The sequence below is a fragment of the Festucalex cinctus genome, chromosome 13, assembly GCF_051991245.1.
Source record: "Festucalex cinctus isolate MCC-2025b chromosome 13, RoL_Fcin_1.0, whole genome shotgun sequence".
Taxonomy (NCBI): domain Eukaryota; kingdom Metazoa; phylum Chordata; class Actinopteri; order Syngnathiformes; family Syngnathidae; genus Festucalex; species Festucalex cinctus.
This window is the reverse complement of record NC_135423.1, coordinates 2503677-2529066: the sequence shown is the minus strand read 5'-3', so window position 1 is coordinate 2529066 and position 25390 is coordinate 2503677. Positions and strand designations below refer to the sequence as shown.

Below are 25390 nucleotides of genomic sequence, written 5' to 3'. Positions count from 1 at the left end.
TACGCAGCAGCGTAATGCGCGCTGACCCAATAACTCGTCGTTACGTCACGTCCACTCTGCACTGCAGCCTCTCGCAGGCAAAAAGTGCATTAAGGAGGCCAGACCAGTCGTTGCTGCTCGAAGGCGCATTATGGAACCATTCATCAAAATGGCTGCCGTCACAAATACAAAAATACATGCTATTTGTTCTTAAACAAAACGCATTTTTTAAAATAAATAAAATTAAAAAAAAAGTGAAAATATTACATAAATTAAAGTAGAATAAAATAATATTAATAAGAATATAACAAATAAATAATAATAATTTTGATTTTGGATGCAGCATCTTGTGTTTTGCTCGTGCACGACATTCACTGATGTTTGACATGTTCACTGCTTGCCGATCTAAGATATCCTATTGGCCCTTGAATGCTCTGAACCAATGGCAGGACAGCTTTTTCATGTTGAGGAAAAATAAACCTTAGGTATCGGTATGGTATCGGCCGATATTGCAAAGCTGGGTATCGGAATCGGTATCGGAACAAAATTAGAAAAAATAATAATAATAATAATATATTTTTAAAATATCAACAAATAATAAAATAAAGCGTAAATGATTTCCGGTATGTGATATTAATAATAGAATATCAAAAAAATGTTATGAAATTGAAGATAAATAATTGCATCAAATTGGTGACAAGCATATTGAATTTGTGGCTTTATATTTGAAACTAACGCGTGTCATATTTGAGTGCATGGCTTGAGGGCCGGCGGTCGGCACATGCTGCCACTGCTGTTCCTGTGATATTAAAACAAAAAAAAGAAAAAAGAAGAAGAAGAAGCGTCCTCCGAGTCTTCATAACATCCAGCGCCAATGATGTCATCGGTGTTTTGATGCGTGCGTTTCAGTGTTATCTTGTCCCGTACAGGCCCCTGAGGCTCTGCCAGGGGAAATATTTGACATGCTTTTGGCTTTTAAAAAGAAAGTTGTCCCCCACACTCCCACCCCTTTAAAAGAAAGTTGTTACCACTCCCAACCCCACGTTATGACTCATATTTGCGTCTTTCAAACCACTTTGGGGGCTTTTGTGTGGATGGCAGGGGACCTCACAGCCGGCCCACGCTTCCACGGGACCCAAACTCAATTTGGAACTCCATTTTTGCAAATAATATTGATTATTGACTTGAGCGCCAACTCCAGAGTGTTCTGTGTGTTCTGCATTTGAGTACCGTGCATGCATCAGTGGCGACTCGAAATGAGTTGCGAACCGGTTGTTGAAAAAAAAAAAAAAAAACCCCCGTCAAATCAGAATTTGAGTCAGCTAATGCCTTACTGGTGACTAACTAACGACATCCTAGCTATGGGAATATTTGGCCGGCTAACGTTGCGCTAGCACGGGAATATTTGGCAAATGCTGTGTTAAAAGTGTGTTAAAAAATAATAAACAATACATTGTCAAACAAGTACTTGTGTAAAGTACTTTGGTTTGCTTGCGTCTCGGGCCACTCACAGAAGGAAGTTGAGTTTAATCAGTGCATGAACATTTCAAATCAGGTTATCAATCTCTGGACAATCCGGTAAAACAACCTCTGGAGCTAACGATGCTAATAATTCCTGTTCAGGAACTTGCTATAATTCGTCTACATTTAACGGCTTCGTTCATGTCAGGACGTCGGGACAGAAACCTGTTGTCCCGTCAGGAGTTTGGCAACATTTCCGCGGAAGGTGTCTTAAGGGTGGCATCACCTGATACTTTATGGGAACCGGGCGCTCTTTCATGTCCTCCATCTTGTCCGGGCTAATTAGGCGCCGGTGACGAGACCGACGACGCACCCGTGAATAGAAGGCCGAGGATTAACGGGAAAGCCTTTTTTTTTTTTTTTCCCCATATTTATCCCGCTTTTGAGTGTGTGGGAGGATGTGTTGCTGGGGAGGGTGACCTCTGATTCATGTGTGTAATGAGGGCCCGCGTCTCCGTAATCCCATTAGGTAGTCGGCTTAAAACCTGACTTGATATTGGAGACTCCGTCTTCGCAAAAAAAAGAGAGGTCTTTGAATTTGGTGCCATTGGGATTAAGAAAAGAACAATGGAAGCTGCGATTCGTCTGATGTTTGATCAGTAGTATGGACGCTAGGCTACATGTTAGCATAATGTTAGCTTTTTAGCTAACAACAGCAAACAGTTTTTTTGTTTTTTTTGGGGAAAAATAAAATTAAGTAAAATCAATAACTAATAATGCATTCAAACTGATCACCAACATTAACTCAGGAGCACAATATTAAAAAAAAAAAAAACAACAACTTTAACCTGCAAAACAAAAATATAAAATAGTTTGTGCTGATTTTTTTTTTCTGTGTGCAAAGCGCGCATGCTCAGTGCAAACAAAACCCCTACACCACCGAGCGGATGCTCCCTGCACACACTCTGCCAACAATGAGAGCGCCACTGCCCCCTAATGTAGTGGAGGTGCAATTGCACTTTATTCTAGGACAGTAAAAAAAAAAAAAATCCAAATTAAAAAGCATGTTCCCCGAGGTCAAACGCGCCCCCCTTGATGGAGCCTCGCGCCCCCATGGTGGAGTCAGCCCCATTATTTGAGAAGCACTGCCCTACGGCAACAATTAACTTTGTTTGCTAAGTTAAGGAATCGGCATGCAGGAGGTCTTGTCCAACCCTTCATTGATGTATACAACGATTCAAAGGCCCGTCCGAAGTCGACTTTTTGTCTATCCCACCCAGCATAAAAAGCCTCGAACGAGCCACTCCAGATTTTCGTCTGCGCGTTCCACTAAAGTAAACAAGACTCCAGCAGGAATGCAACAAGCAAATGCGGCTGTTTAGAAAAAGAGTTTAAAAAAGAAAAGAAAGGCGACCTGCAGCCGCTCGCCTTTCCACTTGCGTGTCTGCACACGCAGCAATGAGACATCGCCATTCCTGCCAGAACACGGGCGAGGAGCAGACGAGGGGGGGGCGGCTTTTCAAAGTGAAGCACAGGGTGTGGTAAATGTGACAAAGTGAGGATGAGAAGCAGAAGAAAGGAAGGAAGGAAATTACAAGGGCGACGTGCAGACGGCGAGGAGGAAGGACAAATAAAAAAAGATGACATAAGCAGCTTGTTAGACGATCATCGTCATTTGTTTTCTTACGATGTTCTGGATTTAAAAACACAACGCGGTCCATCAAAGCTGACTAGAAATGTACGCAGTAGATCATTTATATTGTTGTTTGATGCCTGCAGGCGCACACGATGTGAATTCATATTAATTAAATGTCTTTCAGTGTTTACGTTTTGACACAAATTGCTACAGGGATGTAAATAATTTTTTGGTTCATATAATGGGTTAAAAAAAAATAAAAAAATAAAAAATAAATTCTAATAAAATATAATTAAAGAATTATTTACAATTCTAAATGAGAAAATATCGATATTTGAATTATACAGGCAAAGAGGAGCATTTTTTTTTTTTTAAATTGATTTTTATTTTTGATTGTTTTGTACTCTTACTTTTGATAGATATCTCATTTCTTTGTGGAATGTATCAGCAGCTGATATCGGCATTCGGCAGCCTCCACAAGTTCCCGATACCTTAAAATTAGTCTGGTATCAGCCCAATATATAATAGCCCATCCCTGCTATTTATTGTTTTGTGCGTGAAACATTGATATAACTTCCTCACAATATTTTAAGGTAAAATTTTAAAAACAGAATTAAATTAAGGTCAATGTTATATATATATATATATATATATATATATATATATATATACATATATATATATATATTTTAGGGGTGTTAAAAAATTGATTCAGCAATACATTGCGATATTACATCGCGCAATTCTCGAGTGAATTCAATAGGCAGCCGAATCGATTTTTAAACATCAATTTTTGATGGAAAAATATTCGACAAAACGTCTTACTTAGGGTAAGGGTTTGCACCTTAATCATGGAAAATAGTTTCAGATAAACAAACTATACATTTTCATACAAATCTTAGTGTACCTGTACAAGTTTACTGATTAGTATTTTCTAAATTTGAGTAAAAAAAAAAAAAATCGCAATAATCGACATAAATTCGTATCGGGATTAATTGGTATTGAATCGAATCGTGACCTATGAATTGTGATATGAATCGAATCGTCAGGTACTAGGCAATTCACACACCTAATATATATATATATATATATATATATATATATATATATATATATATATATATATATATATATATATATATATATATATATATATATATATATATATATATAGTTAATCTTTCTTCCATTTTCTGAATGTGGTCCTCAGTGGAAAAAGTTTGACCATCGGTGGTGTACCGCCCAAAAATTCCGCAGCGCTCGACACCGTCTCCGTGTCTTAATTTGTCGTTATTGAAAGACTATTAATACCGCGCATTGGAGGCGACGTAGCGGGTGCGGAATTGTCTGTGACAGCGCGCGGGAGGGTGCCGGCGTTCCACCGACGCGTTCGTCGCCAGCGGCAACACCTGCCAACAGACTGATAAAACAGCCCTGATCCTGTTCCCAGCAACACAAGGCAGCCTCTATTAGCGGCACGCCGGCAAAATATTCCGATAGCGCCTTAACCTTGACTTGCAAGCACTAAAACGTACCATTGAGATTAATAGGTGCCAAGATGCGCCGTGAGAGGCAATAATTCAATCCAGGGGCGCGATAGATTTATACAAGCAATGAATAACATGAAATACTGCAGCTTTTTTTTTCTGTATCCTTTTTTTTTTTTTTTTTATGCTCCAACTGCGCCATCCCCCGTAGAAGTGCATTCATCATCGCGCTTTCGCATCTGACGCGATCAGGTGGAAGATTTATAACCGCGGACGTTTTAGTGACAAAATGGAGTGCCGAGATGGGCAGAAGTTTTGGGACATCTGGTCGCAAGTGATTTTGGAAGAAAATAGTCAAGTTGTTGGAAAAGCGTGTTTTGCTGTGATTGCTTTCAGTGAACGTTGACAAAATGGAGATTTTGCAACCTGATACGTGATGGCAAATGTATTTTATTCATGCGTCTCAATCCTTAAAATATGTGACTGATTGATCAGTGGACAAAGTTATGGCGTGTTTTTAAATCACGGAGAGAGAAAATGGTGGGAATTCAATTGAGGCCCGCCTAGATGGGCTGTTGCGGGAAATGAAAGAAAAACTTGCACGGATGCACAAGTGAATGTGGAGTCAACTGATGATCTGTCATGTGTCTTGAAAAACATGACAGATGAAAAATAGTAGGGCCCGACCGATATGCACTTTTTGAGGCCGATGCTGATTTTTGGCAGAAAAAAAATACCGATCACCGATTAATCTGCCAATTATTTATTACAAATATATATAATGCAAATACTGACAGCTAAGGATGTTTGAAAGTGCTATATAAATCAAGATAACTTGACTCTTTTTGGCCTCTTGGGGGCAGTGTGGTGCCATGAATCTATGGCGTACACACTTAACTCATTTGCTCCCATTTCGATTTGCTTGAATCGAGAAGGGAATTTGTTGCAACATCTGCACTTGTGCGACGCAATTAACAAAAAATATTACAACACATGATCGCCAACCGGAAATGAAGAATGACATCACAAACTAGACGGGTTGCTGTGGAAAATGAAATGGAAGGACGAAAACAGGGAGTGAAACGATATTGATCAAAGTTGCATAATCTCGCATTTACACCTCAACAAGTGATCTGTATTTATTTATGCGTTTTTAATTGTTCAAGTATGTTTTGGATGGTGCATTGGAGACATGGACGGAAAATTGAAACGATGCATTCAGACCCGCCAGGACGGGTGGCTGCGGGAAACCAAAATGGAAAAGTGTTGGCTGAATTGGTGGCGCATATGCATAAAAGGATTTTTAAAGTGAAAATGGAATTGCTGCTTTTAAGTGACAAAGAAAGCAGACTCGACTACATTTTATTCGTTAAACTTTGGGACAATCACTGCATGTTCAGGTTCAATCTGAAGACATCAGGGGAGCTGTTAGGATTGACAATCATTCAGGCCTGCTTAGACGGGCTGATGTGGTAAACGAAATTGGAAGTTTGTGTGCTAAATTCCAACACTTGCGAGACAAAGAGATACACGACATCAACAGGAATGAATAAGTTGTTGCATTCATCGACTTGGAAGTGCTGTTAGTCGGGTGTGGTATTCGGATGATGTCATCGTTTTGCAGGCTGCGACTTGAGAGGACTGTTTGTCTTTTTTTTTTCTTTTTTTTTTTGTCCCACACAAATTTTCCCTTGTTTGACTTGTCAAAACGAAAGCTTACAGAAGCGGGAATGTTTGCCGCGTTAACGTGACACGATTCTTACGTCTACCTTGGTGCAATTTTGGAAGTTGCTCTTGAATTGTGTGTGACGTCTGCTTCGTCTGGCTGCTTTCATTGTTGCCTCCAAGCTGATGCGATGAGCTGTGATTGAACGCCGCCATGTTTGTTGCCTTGTTCAAAAACCGCGTGGAATTCCGAACAATTCCAGGGTCATGCATGATTTATTTATTTATTTATTTTCTCAACTCACCGTGCACTTTTCTTTTTTTTTGTATGGAGCCTCAGACATGACGGGGGGGAGATTTAACTCTTTGACCGCCAAAAACGTTTAATATCAATCAGTAAAATCACGACGTATGCCGCCATAAACGTTAAATGACGTCAACTAAGTTTTTTATTTTATTTATTTTTTTCTCAGTGCAACGTCTAAGTGCAATGCTGCCTGGTCAATGGGTTGTGGAATCAAAAACACCCACTAACTATGGCCAGCAGATGGAAGCATTGTATTTCTTTTCGTGAATGATCAAATTTTTTTGATAACGTGTGGTAGTAAAAGAGTTAATTATGGTTTAAAAAAAAATTTAAATTGTTCTTATGGTACAATTTATGGGCTATTTCCTCTAACTCAGGATTTTGCTCAGATTTTTTTCTTAAATTACACAACGGCACGTTTATAGTCAACATCGCGTTAGATAATTTAATCTAGACAACCACAGCTAATTAGGAAGAATTGATGATTGACAACAAATTGGTAACAAAACACAGTGAACAGTTTCGCCAGTTAACTCATTCCAACCCAAAAACGTGTAAATACGTTTTTTAATACTTTGTGCTTCGCTCCCAAAAACGTATTTACACGTTTTTTTGGGTTGGAATGAGTTAATAGCCAACAAACTCTACAATTTTCTGACTCCGCCTCACTAAACAAACAAGCGGATACTACAGTGTAGAATGTGAGGATGGAGACCCCAAGTGGAAAGAAAAAATACCTGCCCCTCTTATGAAGATAATTTGGTATGGTGCTAATGAACCTTGAAAGAAGTATAAGTAAATAATAAAATAAATGAATCATAACAAATATTTAGATTAGTTTTGTCTATTGTGGGGGTTTTCTATTATATTATGGCCTTTTTTTTTCCAATGTCATGTTTGGGGCTCTGTACTTTTGTTTGTCCAGTCTGAATTTGCATGCCGCCTCATTTGGGTTGGGAGGTTCAGGGGTCCGCCTCAGGTTTGTTTTTGTTTTTTTAGGGGGGGGTCCTCCCTTTCCCCTTTGCTTTCCCGTCCTCGTCTCTCCCGTCCTTCCATCAGCACACTTGCACCTCCTCCCACCAGAGCACTGACACACTCCCTTCCATCTGTCTTTTCCTACCCAGAATTCCCTAACAACCCATCCGGGCGCGATGAGATCCCGCCGGAGCAGCACAGTGCAGGCGTGGCCATCGGGGTGGCGGTAGGGGGCGTGGCCCTGTTGGGGGCCGCCGCCATACTGCTCTTCGTGTTCCTGCGCCGCCGCCAGCGCACCTTCAAGGGCGACTACAGCACCAAGAAGCACGTGTTCGGCAACGGCTACAGCAAGGCGGGCGGCGGCGGCGGTCTGCCGGTGCACCCCCCCATGCCCAAGAACCTGCAGTACCCGGACGACTCGGACGACGAGAAGAAACCGGCGCAGACGGCGGGCGAGCGCGACTTTGACGGGGAAGCCGAGGACCTGAAGAGGCCCTACTTCACGGTGGACGAGGGCGAGAGCCGCGACTACGACGAGCGGACTCTGGCCTTCCAGTACGACGCCGAGCCCGAGATAGCCGACGACATGATCTCCCAAACCGACGGCTCGGTCATCTCCAAGAAGGAGTGGTACGTGTAGCCAGCGCCAGCCCTGCCGGGAAGCCAAACAAGCCCTGCGGTGGCGCAACCCCCCGCTGACCCCTTAACCTCCATCACCAACCCACACTGGTCAAACTGCACCCCCTCCCTCGGAACCCCACCACAGTCCCTTCCTCACTAACACCCACCCCCCCCCCCCCCCCCACCTCGCTGGAACCCCGAGATCAATTCTATTTCACGCTGTTTTTGCCTGGAGTGCCATCGGGACAGAAACTTTGACCCGGTGTCGAGAGGCGATTGGTTCATTAGTGTCTTTGATCTCTTGGATTATCATACTGTAAATGTCTTAACCACTTGCTGGTGGAACGGTTTTTCCTTGGGTGTCATGCGGTGGCACACGACAACCCCATAAAAACTTTGGCTACTTTTTGGTTGTTGAAGACTTTCACCTTTCATCAAAAAGGCTTCTTTAGTCCGAAAGTTTTAGGTGAGAACTCCCAAAGAATTGTTGAATTGTTGTTGTTATATTGGGACTGAGCACGTCCGCCTCTCAGTTCTGAGGACTCGGGTTCGAGTCCAGGCTCCGGCCATTCCTGGGTGGAGTTTGCATGTTCTCCCCGTGCCTGCGTGGGTCTTCTGCGGGTACTACGGTTCTCCTCCCGCATTCCAAAGACTTGCATGGCAGGTTAATTGGGCGCTCCCAATTGTCCCTCGGTGTGCTTGTGAGTGTGGATGGTTGTTCGTCTCTGTGTACCCTGCGATTGGCTGGAAACCAGTTCAGGGTGTACCCCGCCTACTGCCCAGAGCCAGCTGAGATAGGCTCCAGCACCCCCCGCGACCCTTGTGAAGAATAAGCGGTCAAGAAAACGGATGGATGGATATTGGGACTGCGCTAAAAATTTTAGAATTGAAGAAGCCTCTTGGATGATACGTGAAACATATTTAAACCGCCAAGAAAAGTCTAGTTGCCGCCATTCAAATTTTCTCCGGATGACTTGAGAATCGATGCAGATTTAATGGATCTTCATGTTGTAAATGTCTTAACGTGTAGACCACTCGCTGGTGGTGGGGTTTTTTTTCGCCGGGCAGGAAGTCCGACACTGGATACATCGTTGATTTTGTTTTTCCATCACCAGTCAGTCCACATTGGTCAAACTGACAATCCCTTCCTCACTAACCCGACTCCCCTCGCCGGACAGCAATCATCGCGAGTCGAAGAGCAGTGATGTTTAACGCCGTTTTAGTCTGGACACGGACTTTGGACACTTTTGGGATCGGCGTGAGCTGATTGGTTCATCGCTGTCTTCGATCTCTCGGATCGTCATGTTGTAAATGTCTTATCGTGTTGACCACTCGCTGGTTGGAGAGGTTCTTCGGGCACATTTGTAGAAAAGAAGTCTGACACTGGATTCATCGTGGGTTTTTTTTTTAAAATCTTTTTTTTTTTTGTATGTCTAACGTGGTTTTGTAATATCGCGATCAAAACAACAGCAGCTATCGTTTTTGTTTGTTGGAGGGCTCTAAAGGGGGCGGAACGGACGCCTCATATCAACCCACCCCCTCGTCCGACGTGTCCTGACATTTTACAAGCGCGCTCAAAGGGTGGCGAGAAATGTCATCGACGACGCTCGAGCGCTCACTCGCTATTGAGGTCGCGCGCTAAAGCGTCCGTTTATCGTGCAAGGACGGCGGCGCGACCTCCGACCTATCAAAGGGAATCGCGACATGACGGGTCGCCTGCTGCTTTCACGTTTGTTTTGAAACCAGAATGAATGCTCGTTCGTCTTTTTCATATTAAAAACAAAAAACAAAACAAAAAATCACTGTTAATAAGTGCTTGGAAAAATACGCCTTATGTTACAGTGGGGCAATTGATGATTTGATACCTTGCTGGAATTGTAAGATTTCTCATTTAAAAAAAAAAAAAATCTTGAATTTGTGTGGTTTATTGATTATATAATACACATAATCCATCTGTCCAACCCACGTTTAGATCACTTGACCTCATTCAGGTCCAGATTGAGCTATCCCAGTGAGCCTTAGGCAAGAGGTGGGGCACACCCTGGACTGTTGGCCAATCAATCCCAGGGCACCAACAATCAATCTATCTAATACTAATACTGAAACTAACAAACTAAAACTAAGCATTTTTTTTAAAGAACTAAACTAATAAAAACGAACAGAACCACCCTGAAAACTAATAAAAACGAACTCAAATGAAAAATTGCAAAACTATAATAACCCTACTGCCATATTACAAATCAATTGGTTTATATACTGTAACATTTTTCTAAATATGCAAAAGCACAAATAAATTATTTACACATTTTTTTGGACTAAACACAATTTGTCTTCATAACATTATGTGGCCCTTGCGTCCTTCGGATTATTTTTTTATTTTATTGTATTTTTTATTTCCTTATTGACTGAGGTTCCAATGCCCTTAGCAAGTTCTTTACGTATACTTTTGGGGTCTGACTTTTTAATTTGTCGTGGTCATCCTCACGCCACCAGGCGAGATCTTTTATATCGATCTCCAGATGGAAGAGATGTCTTTGGAATTCTCGCACCAAGCGCTTTGCTGATGGTTTTGTAAATCCATCTCGGCCACGTGCAGGTCGACAAGCTTATCCCTGACATCTTTTTGACGGCTCTTTTCGTCTTGAAATGGATTCTGAAGAGGGGCTGTCGTTCTCCAAGCGACCAGTTGCGACTCAACCGCTGATCTGACTTGAGTTAAAGCAGATCCAAATACTTATTTTCGCCATCTTTTAAATACATTTTTGACCTGTCTGCTGTCTGTTTGCCATCAAATTTGAAACTTTTATAACGTTCTTACAAATTCAGCAGGGGGACCAAGTCGTTATTTGCTCCGCTGCGTGTGCGCGTGCGTGCGTGCGTGTTTTTTTCTCATTTGCAGTCGAAAGTTGATGGGCGCACAAGCGACACTAATGCATTTTAATAAGACATCTATATAAATATAATAAATAAAAAATAGTCAAGGGGGGAAAACGCATCTAGGTGGTGAATGTTTTACAGTATTTTATTTTTTTCCAGATGAGCATGTCAAAAGTTTGTAAAATGTAACAAAGCAGAGGGTGTCGAGACGTTTCTCTTTGGTGTCATTCTTTTTCTTTTTTTTTTCTTTTTTCTTTTTTTTGACATATTCGAGTTAAATGCCCGCCAAGTTTTTTGTTTTGTTTTTTTTTGTTTTGTTTTTTTCTTTTGACGTCCGTTTTTGCTTTGTTCGCATAAAGAAAAGAATATGTTGTGTTTTCATGTTCGTGTCTTATCTGCCGGTGCATTTCAGTGCCTATCAGACCCGTGAAGTTCACGTCATGAAATGTGTGTGTGTTTTTTTTTTAAACGTGCTAAAACAAACAAACAAACAAAAAAAAGTCTTAACCCCGCTGTGTAAGCACAACAACCCCGTCAAAGAGATTACAAACCATTAAAACGCTGAGCGAGCACAAAGTCAACTTCCCGCCATGGACGCTGGTTGACGTCTTTTTCGTTGATGTATTTTTATTTTTTTTTTATATATTTTTTTTACATTGTCCAACCGTTTTGTAATAATAATGACTGTAACTTCATTCCATCCTACCTTTCTTTTTTGTATTCATTGCACTGTAAATAGTGTACATAAGATTGAGAGTGTAGCTCCACTATGTGCGCGTGCGCGTGTGTAATAGGGTGTAAACTAAATGGGACTGCAGCCCGAGAGAATCCACATCAAGCCCCGCCCCCCAATGCTCGTGTCTCTCAGTTTACCACTACTAGGGGGCGCCAGTCAGCAGTCCACACGTTCGCTTTTAAATGTCCACGTTACGTTCCGGGATCTCGATGGCAGTGGGAGGAAAAAAAAAAAAAGAAAAAAAGAGAGAGAGAAATTGTTTGTGTGCAGCCATGTGAATGTAAATTTCTGAGGGTGTTACAAATATGGAAAAAAAAAAAGTCACTTGTTGAAAATTGTGATGACCCAGTGAAGTAACTTGTATTTGTTTTAAGCATTAAATGAGTTCAATATTCAAACCGATGTGTGTTGTTTATTTTTTATTTTTTTCCTAAACAATCAGGTTCTTTTTAGGAAAGTGTGACATCAAGAGTTACTTTTTAGGATACATAATTTTTCTTGTTAGGAAAATGAAACTATCTTTTTTTTTTTTTTTTTTTTTTTTTTGCAATGGAGATTTTCCTAATGTAAAACGTGTCTTGGCTCAAGAGATGTCGGGAAACTTTTGCATTCGTGTCGCGATCGGGTACTACTAAGTGGGCGAAGCCAAACAGGCTGCCGTGCATGAAAAGAACGATCACTTCCAGAATGGGAAAGAAGTCAAAAAGCAAAAGCTTGTCTTTTTTTTCCCCTTGTCATAAACGTCAAGAAGAAAGAAGACGTCCTCCATCGTCGTTTTATTGCGCAGCCCGGGTGAATTTAAGCGCCGCTTTGTGCTCGTGTCGCCACGTTATGATGTCACGCTATTTGCCGATCTGACATGCGCATCAAAGAACACGTCCCGATCCATAAAGAGGACCACCCAGCCAGTGTAACAGGTTACAGCGTTCTGTTAATTTAACCAGAAACACTCATCATAATTGTGATAAAATAGTAATGTTTTTCTTTTTGTTTTATTACCGGTGTATGAGAGAACACGAGCTAGTGTACGCGCTTGTGGATGACGGTTGCGTGATGACGTCACTTTACGTGCGGGAGGCTGACGTCACTCGCGCTCCGGATGTGGCCGAGGTAAGACGCACACGCCGCTCTCTCCTGCTAGTCGCTACGATTAATGTAATAAAAAACTTCGTGTTATATTAATTGGGTAGCCTTATGTTATTGGGTTAGTTGCTAAGGATGTTTTACGGGCTTACTAGCTGGTGTTGTGTTCGCTATGCGACACTTTTGAGCCGTTATCCGTCGACGAATGAAGCTAATGTTGTTAACAGATTGGCGCCATTTTACAGAGATTCACTTTTGACTTTTAGGAGAGCTTGCGAGGACGTCGAAGCGTCCACCAGGCTCATTGTTGTTTCATGTACACAGGCCGGTGTGGAAAATAAATGCTCAGTGAGACCAACCCGACTTCCACTTGTCCAAAACACAACACAACGGAGAGTAAAGTAAACCCACACGGGTTACACCAGCAAGCGTGATGCGAAGCCCCTCCCCCATAAAAATACGTCAATGTCCACCTGCAGTCTTTATGCGGTTGACGGACGCCAACCATTGAAGCAATGCCGAAAGCCCATCCAACATTTTTCACTGCTATAAAGTGTCTGCAGGGCTCTCTACGCAACCTCTCTTTCCCAGCATGCAACTTTGCATCTCTCTCTCTCTGTCTCTCTCTCGCTCACGCGCACACGTGATGTAAATTGACTCTGACTGGCCTTGCGATGCAAACGCGGTTGCCAGAGTCCGCACTTGAAAACACGAAATCTCTCGCACATTCCCTAAAAGTGAAAAATCGACATTCCCACACAGGGTCAGGAAATCTGCGACCACATGAAAACGTGCCTGCGGACCGTTTGAGCCAATCAGAAGCCTCGATTGCGGTGAGTAGTGAGAAAGATGCATTGTGGGGTGGGGGTTGGGGGGTTGGGGAAGAAGAAAATCTTTTTTTGGGAACGTGCAAATCGTTAGTCATCTTTTTTTGGAAAGTGCAACATTTGTGTCATGAGATTTTCATTTTCTTGACCGCTTACTCCCCACAAGGGTCGCGGGGGCTGCTGGAGCCTATCCCAGCCGGCTTCGGGCAGTAGGCGGGGTTACACCCTGAACTGGTCGCCAACCAATCACAGGGCTCCGTATCTTCTCAAATTATGAACAAAATCTTTTAGTTTAAATAACTGTTGTCGATTAATTGGCAATAATTTATTAAATTCTTTGTATACGATTATCAACGTATTATATTTAACTAGATCTTACCTTACGGTCTGAAAATAGCATTCGTGCGGTTCCCCGTTGTGTTTATTTTTTTCAAATGTATTGACGATGAGGACCACGATATATAAATAAAGATGATTTCCTGTCGACTATATGAAACTGTTTATGTGTAAGAGTTCAATAGAGAACAGTTGAGGACATTCAAAGAATGAAATGTCAAATGTGCTAATCATGTCAACACATTCTGCAGTCACATTTCAAGCATGGGTGCAAATTGAGAGTTATAAATATAGATATTAATATCAGCAGTGTGGGAGGATAGATGACATGAGGTTTGAATTTCTGTAAAGTGGAAAAGATCTCACTCGACTTAAACTTTTGCAAACAAGTGTCATCGTGCATCGTGTTTAAAATACTTTCAATTGTGCTTTAAATACGTTTGATAAGTTGACCAGTTTAGACGAATGTGATGGATTTATGACGCTCTTTACAATACGTATATGGAAATAAAATGAAGAAGAAGAATTTCCAGCTTGTGCCTTCGAGGGGATTTCCCGAACGGTCCACAGGGCGCGTGCGCTGTTATTTTCATTACACGCTGCCACCGCTCCGATTACATATTGATTTGCGATTTAATTTGTGTAAAAATAAAAGGGATTACTCCGTGATTAACAGTCATACGCGCCGACGTGAACGTTTGCCGCGATAGAAGCCGAGATAGCGACGATCGTCGGCGCGCTTCACGCGCTCGTTTTTAATGCGATTAAGATGATAGAAAAACGGCAGCAACGCGGTTTATTTCAATATTGGTCATTAAATAAACATATATGGATGCATGCGCGGCACGGTGGGGGAGTGGTTAGCACGTCCGCCTCCTAGTTCTGAGGACTCGGGTTCAGGTTCCGGCCATTCCTGGGTGGAGTTTGCATGTTCTCCCCATGCCTGCGTGGGTCTTCTCCGGGTACTCCTCCCACATTCCAAAGACGTGCTTGGCAGGTTAATTGGGCGCTCCGAATTGTCCCGAGGTGTGCTTGTGAGTGTGGATGGTTGTTTGTCTCTGTGTGCCCTGTGATTGGCTGGCAACCAGTTCAACCTACTGCCCAAAGCCGGCTGAGATGGGCTCCAGCTCCCCCCGCGACACTTGTGAGGAATAAGCGGTCAAGAAAATGGATGGATGGATGATGTATGCTGTTTTTCTGTGTGCCTCTTTTATGTGTTTTTTTTTGTCATCTGATGCACTGTACAATATTTACACAAGAACATTTCTTGTTAGTGAGTTGAACAAAATTTTTACTATTTTAATTTAGTGTTTTTATTATAATGCATTGAATTGATCCTTCATGTTTTCTTTAATTCATAATTTTCTTTTTAATAAACTTTATTTATTAACCCGTTAATGGTCACTCCAAGAAAAAGACATTTAAATACATTTTTCTTGCCATATTTTCTGAGTTATTGGGCCACTAATAACAAAAATAAATGAAAACTATATTTACACGCCCCCTAGTTTTTCTACTACATTTATTAACCCTTTAATGGTCACTCCAAGAAAAAGACATTTATGTAAAAAAAATAAATAAATGCCATATTTTCTGAGTTATTGGGCCACTAATAACAAAAATAAATGAAAATTATATTTACACACCCCTGAATATTTATGAATGAAGAAAGCTATCTAGTTTTATATTTGAGTAAATTGTGTTTTGCCATTCGGAGTGACGTCACATTATAGTCTTACTTTTTTTTGTCTGACTTCACAAGTGGAATTTCCGAGTTCACACTTCCTGGTTTGAACTCGGAAAAGTCCCACTTCCGACCATCCTCGAATGCAGCATACGTCCAGGTGTCACGACTCGTTGATAGAACTCACTGGAATCAGCCGTGCTGGAACGGAAAACGCAGTTTCCTATCTGAGGGTGTGTCAACTCGTCGTTCAGGGTTAATTAATCTCACAGTTTGTTGAACCTGCTTTATGAAATACACCCCAGTATTCACACATACTTGCAAATCTTTGTTGATGATGTCGAAATTGTGGTGAGATTAAAAAAAAACTCAAAAAGTAAGAGAGTGTGTTGAATAAATCTTTTCTTTTAGGCCAAAAAATAAAATAAATCCTTGAGTAAATAGAAGCAAATCTGACTTTCTAAAGATCAAAGTATTCAGTTTTGATATGAAAAGGGAAAATCATGTTTATTGTTGTGGCCCTGTGAGCCGTTTCTGACATTTTGACCCTCTCACGAGGCCTAATTTTCTCGCTATCGTCGATAATGAGCACGTTTGCGTTGCTACGAAACTGCACGGCCTTAAGAAGCGCGACTTCAATGTGGCCAAACCTCCTCGGCGTTTTGGAATCAGCCGACGCGGCCGCCTTTTTGCTCCTTTTTGAGCACGGCAATCATTTGTCAAGCACTTAGGATGTGATTTTATGTTGTTGTTGTTTTTTTTTCCCCTTCTTTTTCCTTGCCTTAGTTCGACAATCACAACTGCGACCGTATTAGCATAATTTAATGCTGGGGGGGGCAAGAGCGATGTTTATTTATGCTTCCTTGAGGAAGATGCCAGGCAAAGGCAGTCGTTTTCTTTGCCGGCGACCTTTAACGTCTTCGCTGATTACGTTTCCCAGCAACTTGTTGCTCTTTATTTATAAGCCGCTGAACATTCTGCCAGGCTCGCTCGGCTACTTAGCTTAGCATTTAGCCTCCCTCTGTGCTCAATCAAAGCACTCCTGACTCAATTGGAATTTTTTATTTTTTTTTCCTCTCGAAGTGTTCCATGTTTTCCTGATCGAATGCTAACTTGAGGCGAGGGAGCAGGTAGCGACTGGCGCGCTTTCGTGTCGAAAGTGAAATGTGATCCACAAGCTTTATTGTTGTTATTGTCGGAAGTTTTGTTTGAAGTGGAAGCGTGTGCCGGCTGACAGCCTCCAGACATGAATGTACCTGCAAGAACAAAGACGCGCTTCATCATTTTTTTATTTTTTTTTATCAAGTCCTTCGAGATTTCAGACCAAATGGAGGTGTGGGGAAATATTGCTGTTTTTTTTGTCACAGCTGTGGAATATTAACAACAATATTATATAATAATAATGATAATAATGATAATATACAGCTGCCATCTGATAAACAATCAATTCGGAGGTGGAGGGAGAAATTTTCTGGTTGACATAAGGTTATTAGATTCCATGAAACATAACGAGTAGCATAACTAAAAATGAAACTGAAAAAAAACATTTTCATTCATGAAATAAATTAAATACGAAAATGCTGTACGTCCGTAAAGAAGAAGGTAGGGCTTCTCGATTATCAAGAAAATATTAATCGTGATTATTTTGGTAGTAATTGAAATCACAATTAGGTTGGTCATATATCTTGTGGTACAAAACAAAAAATATCAAGACAAATAAAATTAATTGAAACTATAATTATCTAAGTTCCTTTTGGGTGAAACAAACATTAAATTAGTTATTTTAAAATTTAAAAAAAAGTGCAAATGTCTAAATTTAAACAACTCAAAATTATTATTATTATTATTATTATTATTTTTACAATTAAAATAATTGAAATTGTAATTGAATTTCGATTAATTGCACAGCCCAAAAAGAAGGTAGGTCAAACAGTCATTTGAGAATTGTAGAAATAAGAGAAATAATTATTTTTATTACAGTTTCTGGGGAAAATACAATAAATGAAGCATTAAAAAAAATAAAAAAGTCGACTTAATACTAACTGAATTAAAAAAAAAAAACTGTCAAAACAAAAATAAAAACTAACAAAAAAATGAAAAATCTGAAGCTATTATAACCCTGGTTGACATGAATGTGTCATATTGCCTGGCAAAAGATAAACAGACTTACTACCTCAGACTAGTCTAAAATATACATCAATGTGGCGGCCATGTTAGCACGGGCGAGCAACCTTCCCATCAAATGTAATAGAAAGCACGAACGTTAGCATCGCCATAAACACATACCTTAAAGGAGCGTGTCAGCTGTCATGTCTACCTCGTCATATCTATGAATGTTTTTTTATTAGTCTTTTGAATAATGTTGGCATAATATACAGTTGTCTTTTTTTTTAAGTCATAATCTGTGATATTTAATCATAACGGAGATGGAAAACGGAAGCGCTAACAATGTTAGCTACAGCTACGTTATGTTAGCCTAACATGAACGCGGTCGTTTGCATTACATCGTTCATCTGTTAAAATTGAAGATTCCACTGTACACATTTTGGTCTCATCTTGATGGGGAAAAAAACACAACATAATACATACGAATGGACATGTAACAACATTATACTGTACATTGATATACGTCCCATTTGTTAGCGTGACGGACACGCTTGCTCTCAAAGCCATCCAATCAATACATATATGAAAATGATGAGAAGCGACGCGTAGGTGTCGTATATTTGCAATTATGCCGCTACCTGGCGAGCGGGCGGGTCACCAGCTGCGGCGTAACCGCAGGGGCTCCGCGCCAGCGACGGCCGCGGGCCACGAACAAAGTGCGCGCGAGCGAGCGCGGCAAATGAGCTCACCGTGTGCTCCGTTCCTCGTCGGCGATGAGATCAGCAGCGTTCATCAACGCGTTGACATCTCGCGACCCGGCTCCGCTCACGTCCGCCGCGCCGTTTGCAATCAGCGCATAATGACAATCATGAACGCGGCCTTGCTTGGTGCGGGGGAAAACGCGGGCTGTTCGGCGTCAATGTCAAGCATGTTGATTTCTCGGAGGAAGACGCGCTTGACTCGTTTGAGTCACGAATGAAAGAAGGTAACCTGGACTTTGTAAATAAGTGGCACAGTAAATGGAGCACATTTCTGTACAGTATCTTTAAATGGTGTGGCCTCTGAAGAGTTTTTTTTCTCTCTCTCTCTCTCTCCAAGTGCATTTTTATTCTCAATTTTCCATTTTATTTCTGTGACGATGATACTTCCTCCTAGGAGTGTGACCATATATCGACATCGCGATAAATTGTGATACTTTGTCTCCTGATTAGAATATCGATATGTCTACGCAAGTATCGTGATATTAGTAGTTAATATACAGCCACTATAACGACTCCATTGCTCATGACTTATTAAGCAATTGCTTGGTGGGCCACTAGGGGGAAGTGCCTCATAAGAGTGGCGGGGAATGGACACAAGTCTTCAGGCGAAGAAGACTCATCAGCTTAGTTTTTTATTATTTTTTATTATTATAATTATATATATTTATTTTTATTTATTATTATTTTATAAATATGTATTTATATTTTTATTATATGAATTTTTTCATGTATTTTCATAATTTATTGATATGTATTTGTTTTATTTTATTTTATTATTATTATTATTATTATTTTATGATTAGTTTTATCATAGATAATTGTGGATTTATTACCTGAGCACGTTCTTCGTCGTTTTTGTCTTGTGACGGACAACCAGATTTTCTCATTTGACTTTTGTGATGATTATTTGATATTTTCTTGTTTTATGTCACTGTTTCCTTATTTTTATGTTTTATTTTGGTGATTATCGTTCAACTTTTCTTCATTAACTTGGATGGTGGAGTTTTTTTTTTTTTTTTTTTTCTTTTTTAACATGTTTTTTATTGTTTTACTTTTGTGACGGACAGTTGCGACATTGTTTTATTTTTCCAGCGGTTTCACAGTTTTGACACGTTCTCATTTTTTATTTTTTATTTTTTAGTTTCACTTTTGTCCCAATGGACAGTTTACGACATTTTCTCATTTTACTTCTGCGATGATGGATGGTTCTGTTCTACAACTGGTTGGCTTTTGGACTGTACCACCTGGCACCATCATCCGATACACCTGCACAATCTCGACGCCTCCTACCCTCTGTAGTTGAGTAAATGTGTTTGCTGCTTGATGTGGAAATTGTCATCGTAGCTCACGATTGGCCGCATCTCCTAATTAAACTGCTTTTTCATCATCTCTTACAGTTCGGTGTCGGTGCGAAGGTCTGTCCGCCTTAGCCTCATTCTGTCATCTCGTTTCAAGTCACAATGAACGCGCGCTCCTTTTTCTTGTCCGTCCCGACGCACGCCGAAACTCATCGGCGGCGAGGGAATTGAAGCGGAGGCTCTTGTTTTGTTCGGGTGCCTCCTTCGGCGAGCGGCCATCAATCAGGTGATCCATTGTGCTCAGCGGGGAAACCTTTTTTTTTTTCTTTCTTTCTCTGTTCAATGCTATTGAAGGTACGGCGGGGTACATTATAATCTGAAAGCCCCGCGAGCGCGGCGGCGAAAAGGCGCAGAGGCCGCGAGCTTTGTCGCCGTTTTGTGTGTCAAGGCGAGGCCGCTAATGACGTTTGCGCTCGCCCGGTCTCCCGATGCGCTCGTTCCATCCTAACTGAATAGAAAAACTCACAGGATTTTAGTGTGTGTGTGGTTTTTTTTTATGCTAGCAATGGAACACAGACTGATTTTTCTGATTTAATCAGATCTGAGCTGCAGGAAGAATTTAATCCCATGCTGTTTTTTTCCCCCCAAAAAAACAATCAACTAAGGCCCAGTAGTATAAAACCACTTCAAGGCCCAGTCTGCCGGTTTCACTCAGGAAAATGCACTTTTTAAATACAGGATTTAAACAAACAAACTACTTCTCAATTTACAGATCTGGGCTTCTCTTAATTTCTGGGAGTGATTTTTTTTCATGAAAATGCGAATTTTTAAACATGAACTGTTAAGACTTGTCGAGTCATATTCGGTAGTTGTTAGGTTTACACACCAATGACAACACAAGGATGAGAAGACAAGACTTATCTGTTTTCACTCGCAGCGAGGAGAGCAGAGTTGCCAGGTACAAGCTGGCAAAGATGCTCTGGCAAATCTCTTGCTTCCTCTCTTTTTTTATTGGGGATCATTTCCTGTCCGGTTACAAAAAATAGCGTTGCACCACTAAAGGGGTGGGGGAAAGTGCGACAGTGCAACGCTGCATTATTTTGGATGTAAGTGCGTCGCAATTAAGCATGTGATTATCCATTACCAATGAATGTTCTCGGTTTTGCTTCTGTCCAGATGGTGTGACTCATTTTAAACACAGCCACACTGTCTGGTACAGTTCATCTTGAAGAAAGCAGTTCAGGTAAAGTTCATATGATTGTGAAGCATTTTAGCAAATATATGATGACTTAGATACACTTTAAACGTAACAGTAGTTGAAATCTCATGAGCACCAAGTCAAAATATTTCATTTTAGCCAAGCAGGTCCCCGAGTCCTAAAATTGCCTTGAGTCAAGTCATGTGACCCCCACATGACCTCTGCTCTACCTGCCCTGCGAAAGGGTCTTGCTCAACGTCACCCGGAATAGCCAGAGGATAAGTGCAGTATAAAACGGACGGAAGGACTATTTACAAGAACCGCTAACCACATCAGGCTCGCAAAGCGCTCTGTTTTTGATGGCGACGGTAATGAAGCGCCGGGGCGGTTCGAGCCGACTGATCGGCCGGCGTGCCGACGGAGCGGAACCGGCAGGGAAAACACCCGAGCGGCGAGTTGATGCTGATCGATGAGCTTGTTGTTTTCGTTTGGCTGAAAGCGTAAATGAGGAAGGAGTCGTTTGTACGTCTTCATTTGCTCGCCTCGCGTCCGTCGGCGCTCAGCCGTCGGCTGGGAAAGACAAACAAAACTTGCGGATGGAAGGGAAAACTAAAGCGACGCGTCAACTTTGTTGGTGTTGACGTTTCAGTAGAATAAATAATATTTTAGGGCGAGCGGAGCTGCACAAAAGAATCTCGCTGACTGCGGGTGTCAAAGCTTGTTTCTCAACAGCGGGCGCGGTTAATGGGGCATGTGCTGACGCTGACTTTGTTTGGAGAAGCTCGACTGCGACCAGGAAAGTCGCGTGGCGGCCATAGCAGCGGCAGCGCGGCTATTTGTCAAGGATGGAAACGCACTACTCTTTCGGAGGAATAATATATGCCTTTCAAATAGTAGCACTAAGCCAAACCCTAACCATAGTTTTGTTGCCGCTATTTTTAACTTTGCAGTAATGGATTTGTTTTTTTATGTTTTATGCAATTTTAAACATATCTATAACTTTGTGATCACCAAACATCCATCCATCCATTTTCTGAACCGCTTGCTCCTCACAAGGGTCAAAGGGGTGCTGGAGCCTATCCCAGCTGGCTTCGGATAGTAGGCGGAGTACATCCTGAACCGGTTGCCAGCGAATCGCAGGGTAGATCATCAACAATTTATTCATAATTTATATTTTTACATTTTTTAATTTGGATAATTTTAATTAAAATGTGTTATTTCAATGTGCGTTTTAAATACCTGTGTTTATATATATTTTTAATTGATGTATTTTTATGACCTAATTAGATGTTTTGTTTTTTAAATCATTTTGTTTACTAAAATGTTTGTTTCAATGTTCATTATTGAAATCCAACTAATTGAAATAATTTGTTGTAGCACATTTTATATAAATATTTAAATGTTAATTACATTTCATATAATTTGTCTAATATTTTTATTTGAGGAAAAAAAAATATTTCTATATTTTTAACATAATCAAAAATAATTTTTATGGCTGTTTTTAAAAACTATGATTTATTTGAATATTCCTTTTTTTCATTAAACTGTTAATATCTTGTTTGTTTACCAAAATGTGATTTTTAATCTATATATTTGTATTGATTTGAAACATTTAAAGATTTCTGTAAAAAAAACAACTTATATATATACATCCTTGTATATTTTACCATTTATTAACATTGATATTTTCCAATGTAATTCCAAACTATCTAACTATCAACATCTGACTATGGAGCAAGTTTACTGGCAGTTGAGTCAACGTTTCAATTAGTGTTGATTTAGTGCATGTGAGCATTACCCAGTACCCCGTGTGTGGTAATGGCGACCACCTGTGTGGCTCCAGCTCTGGAGAACAGCTCAGCATTTTTCTGCTGACTCGGCGTATTTTTTCCAAAGCCATTCCCAGCCCCCATTGCTTTCTCCCTCCGCCCGGGGCAGGCCTTCCACGAGCGCCCCTCCGGTGGATCCGTTGTGTCAGCTGCGTGATGCCGGAGTGGGTGATGACACGCTTCCTGCAGATGTCTAATGACTGCTGACGGGAGAAGCAGCGGAAAATGGAAGCTGTGTTATTAATTTACTTTCATTCAGATGCTATCGCAAATGAGGAGCGGCTTCTTTTCGGAACCGCAATAAAATATCATCGGATGACGTTAGATGGGAGGAATAGCTGAACAGGCTTCGCCGGCGTGACCGTCATCTGACCCGCTGATGCAAACTAATTCATTACAAGTTGGATCGGCGGTCCTCAAAATGGGGGTCTCCGTATCCTCCCGGGTTGGTACAACAGCTGCTATAAAACACGACAAAAAGACAATTGAAATTTGTCATTGGCTTTCTGCTAGCGTGTTTATTACCATGCAAGCTTTGACTCTAAAGCTTGGAAGGAATCCAGATGTGCTCTTCTGGATGGTTGTAGTTTGCAGTGGTGGATCAAACGGAGATCTGGTTCTTATATTGTGAAGTAAGTGAACCAAAATATAAGAGACAGCTCTCAGTATAATGAAATACAGTTGTACTGTACTGTTTTTTTTGTTTTTTTCTTTGACTATGACAGAACTTACACCCCCAAACCCTGTTTGACTGTCAACCCGAACTCTAAATTGGGCATTATGCCAGGATGCACATCCACCATATTGGAAGACAAGGCTGATTAACTCATTTGCTCCCCCCAAAAAACGTATAAATACGTTTTATTTTAAATTTAAGTGTCCCAAAGACATATTTATGTTTTTTATGTTGGTTTTTTTTATTTAATTTTATTTTATTTTATGATAGAACATCCAGAAGGCTTTGATGCAGCCTCTCAACTGCCAAGAACGGTTGAAGAAATGGTAGTTACAGTCACAACTCAATACAGTTCAAAAGCAAGTAAACAGACTTATCAGCACTTTATTGATCATCATTCTGTCACGGCTGGCCGTGTTGTTGCGCTCGGGGTTACAATAGAGATGACGCTGTGTGTGACGTGGCCCGTACTCGAACCCGATTGGCTACCGCGAGGCGAAACGCGAAAAAAGTTCAATTTTTTGAACTTCGACGAATGTGCGGATTTTCGTCACGAATGTGCGGATTCTCGCTGCTGCGCACCGCCTCCCAACGAGCGAAACGCGTCCTCCGCGCCGCCCCACGCACTTTCGCTCCGTTGCGCGCGAACTCCATTGACTACAATGCAAACGCGCCGCCGAATCGCCTTCCCTCGCTTTTTGGTGAGAACGCAGCATTAGCTTCTCAGTAGCTCAGTAGAACTGAAAGTCTGCTTGTCGAGGTAGCTTTTTGAAAACAAAGGCCTTTGATATGAGTATTCTGGGACCGCTATCAGGCATTTGAGTCGGACTCTGTGATGTTTGACAAGGATGACTGAAGACTGCGAGTAAGTCTCACATTGCTTAATTAAAAAGCAGTCACTCCAACCTTCACTTTTCGTCTCACATATTTTTCAAAATCACGATACTTGGTACACGAGTAGCTCCTCGTGTTAATTAAGATGAGTTGCTTTTGGCTCGACTGACAAATAAACTAATTAGCGCGCCTCCCCGCAGAAAGACGACGTTCAAGCGGGCTGAAATTGAAACGTCGTCCAAGCGACTCCAAAGACGACGGCCCGTTCCCAATCATTCCCATTCATTCCCATTCATTGCCATTCATCGCCATTCATTGCCTTTGCCCCGTGCTTTACTTTGATTAAGGGTGCCGCGTCTCCTTCGGAGAGTGTGGAGATAAAGAGTCGACTTCTCCCCGATGGCCTCGAGGGACTCGAAAAGGGAAAGAAATGATTAGGCTCACGTGCCACTCAATTACGTGATCCCTGAAAGCAATCTCTTCTCAGGATGCAATTATCCAGGACGGATGGCGCTCGGGCTGGCCCCGCTGGTGGAACTTTAAATCTAAGCCCGCTTAATAGATCACATGTGTCTCCATGTTGCTACCTTCCACTTCCAGTGCCCACAAAAAAAGTTGGAACCTACTTTTCCGTTGCCTTTCGTGACCGGTGCCTTATTTTTGTAGGTTTCTACTACCTGTTTTTGTTCCCTTTTCCGTTAGCTTGATAGGACTAAGAGTGAAAATGCAAGTGTGCCCTTCGCTAATGGACTCATAGAAAATACTTTGATTTTGATATTCTGCAGTGCCTTTGAGACCACATTTGTGTTGTTACTGGTTTTATTTTGATAAGTTTCTACTTCCTGTTTGTTTTCACATTCCCAATGGCTTGATAGGACTCTCAACTGTAGCCCTTACTTTTTGTGTCCAAAGGACTTAAATGCGGATGTTCTGTGACTGGTGCATTCGCATACTTGCTTTATTTTGGTAGGTTTCTACTTCCTGTTTTGTTCCCTTTTCTAGTAGTTTTATTGT

At 41.2% G+C, this 25390-nt stretch overlaps 1 protein-coding gene across 6 annotated transcripts in view; it reads left to right on the top strand.

Moving 5' to 3' along the window:
• nectin1b (nectin cell adhesion molecule 1b) overlaps positions 1 to 25390 on the top strand; it is a 221268-nt gene that overhangs the window by 114184 nt on the left and 81694 nt on the right. The window contains exon 7 of one of the 6 annotated variants that reach the window (XM_077494336.1): positions 7660 to 12142. The exons of the other annotated variants lie outside the window; for them this stretch is intronic. Within the exon in view, the coding sequence (XP_077350462.1) occupies positions 7660 to 8150 (491 nt within the window). The 3' untranslated portion in view covers positions 8151 to 12142. Of the gene's footprint in view, positions 1 to 7659; positions 12143 to 25390 lie in introns of those variants that run through there. 6 annotated transcript variants of the gene reach the window in all.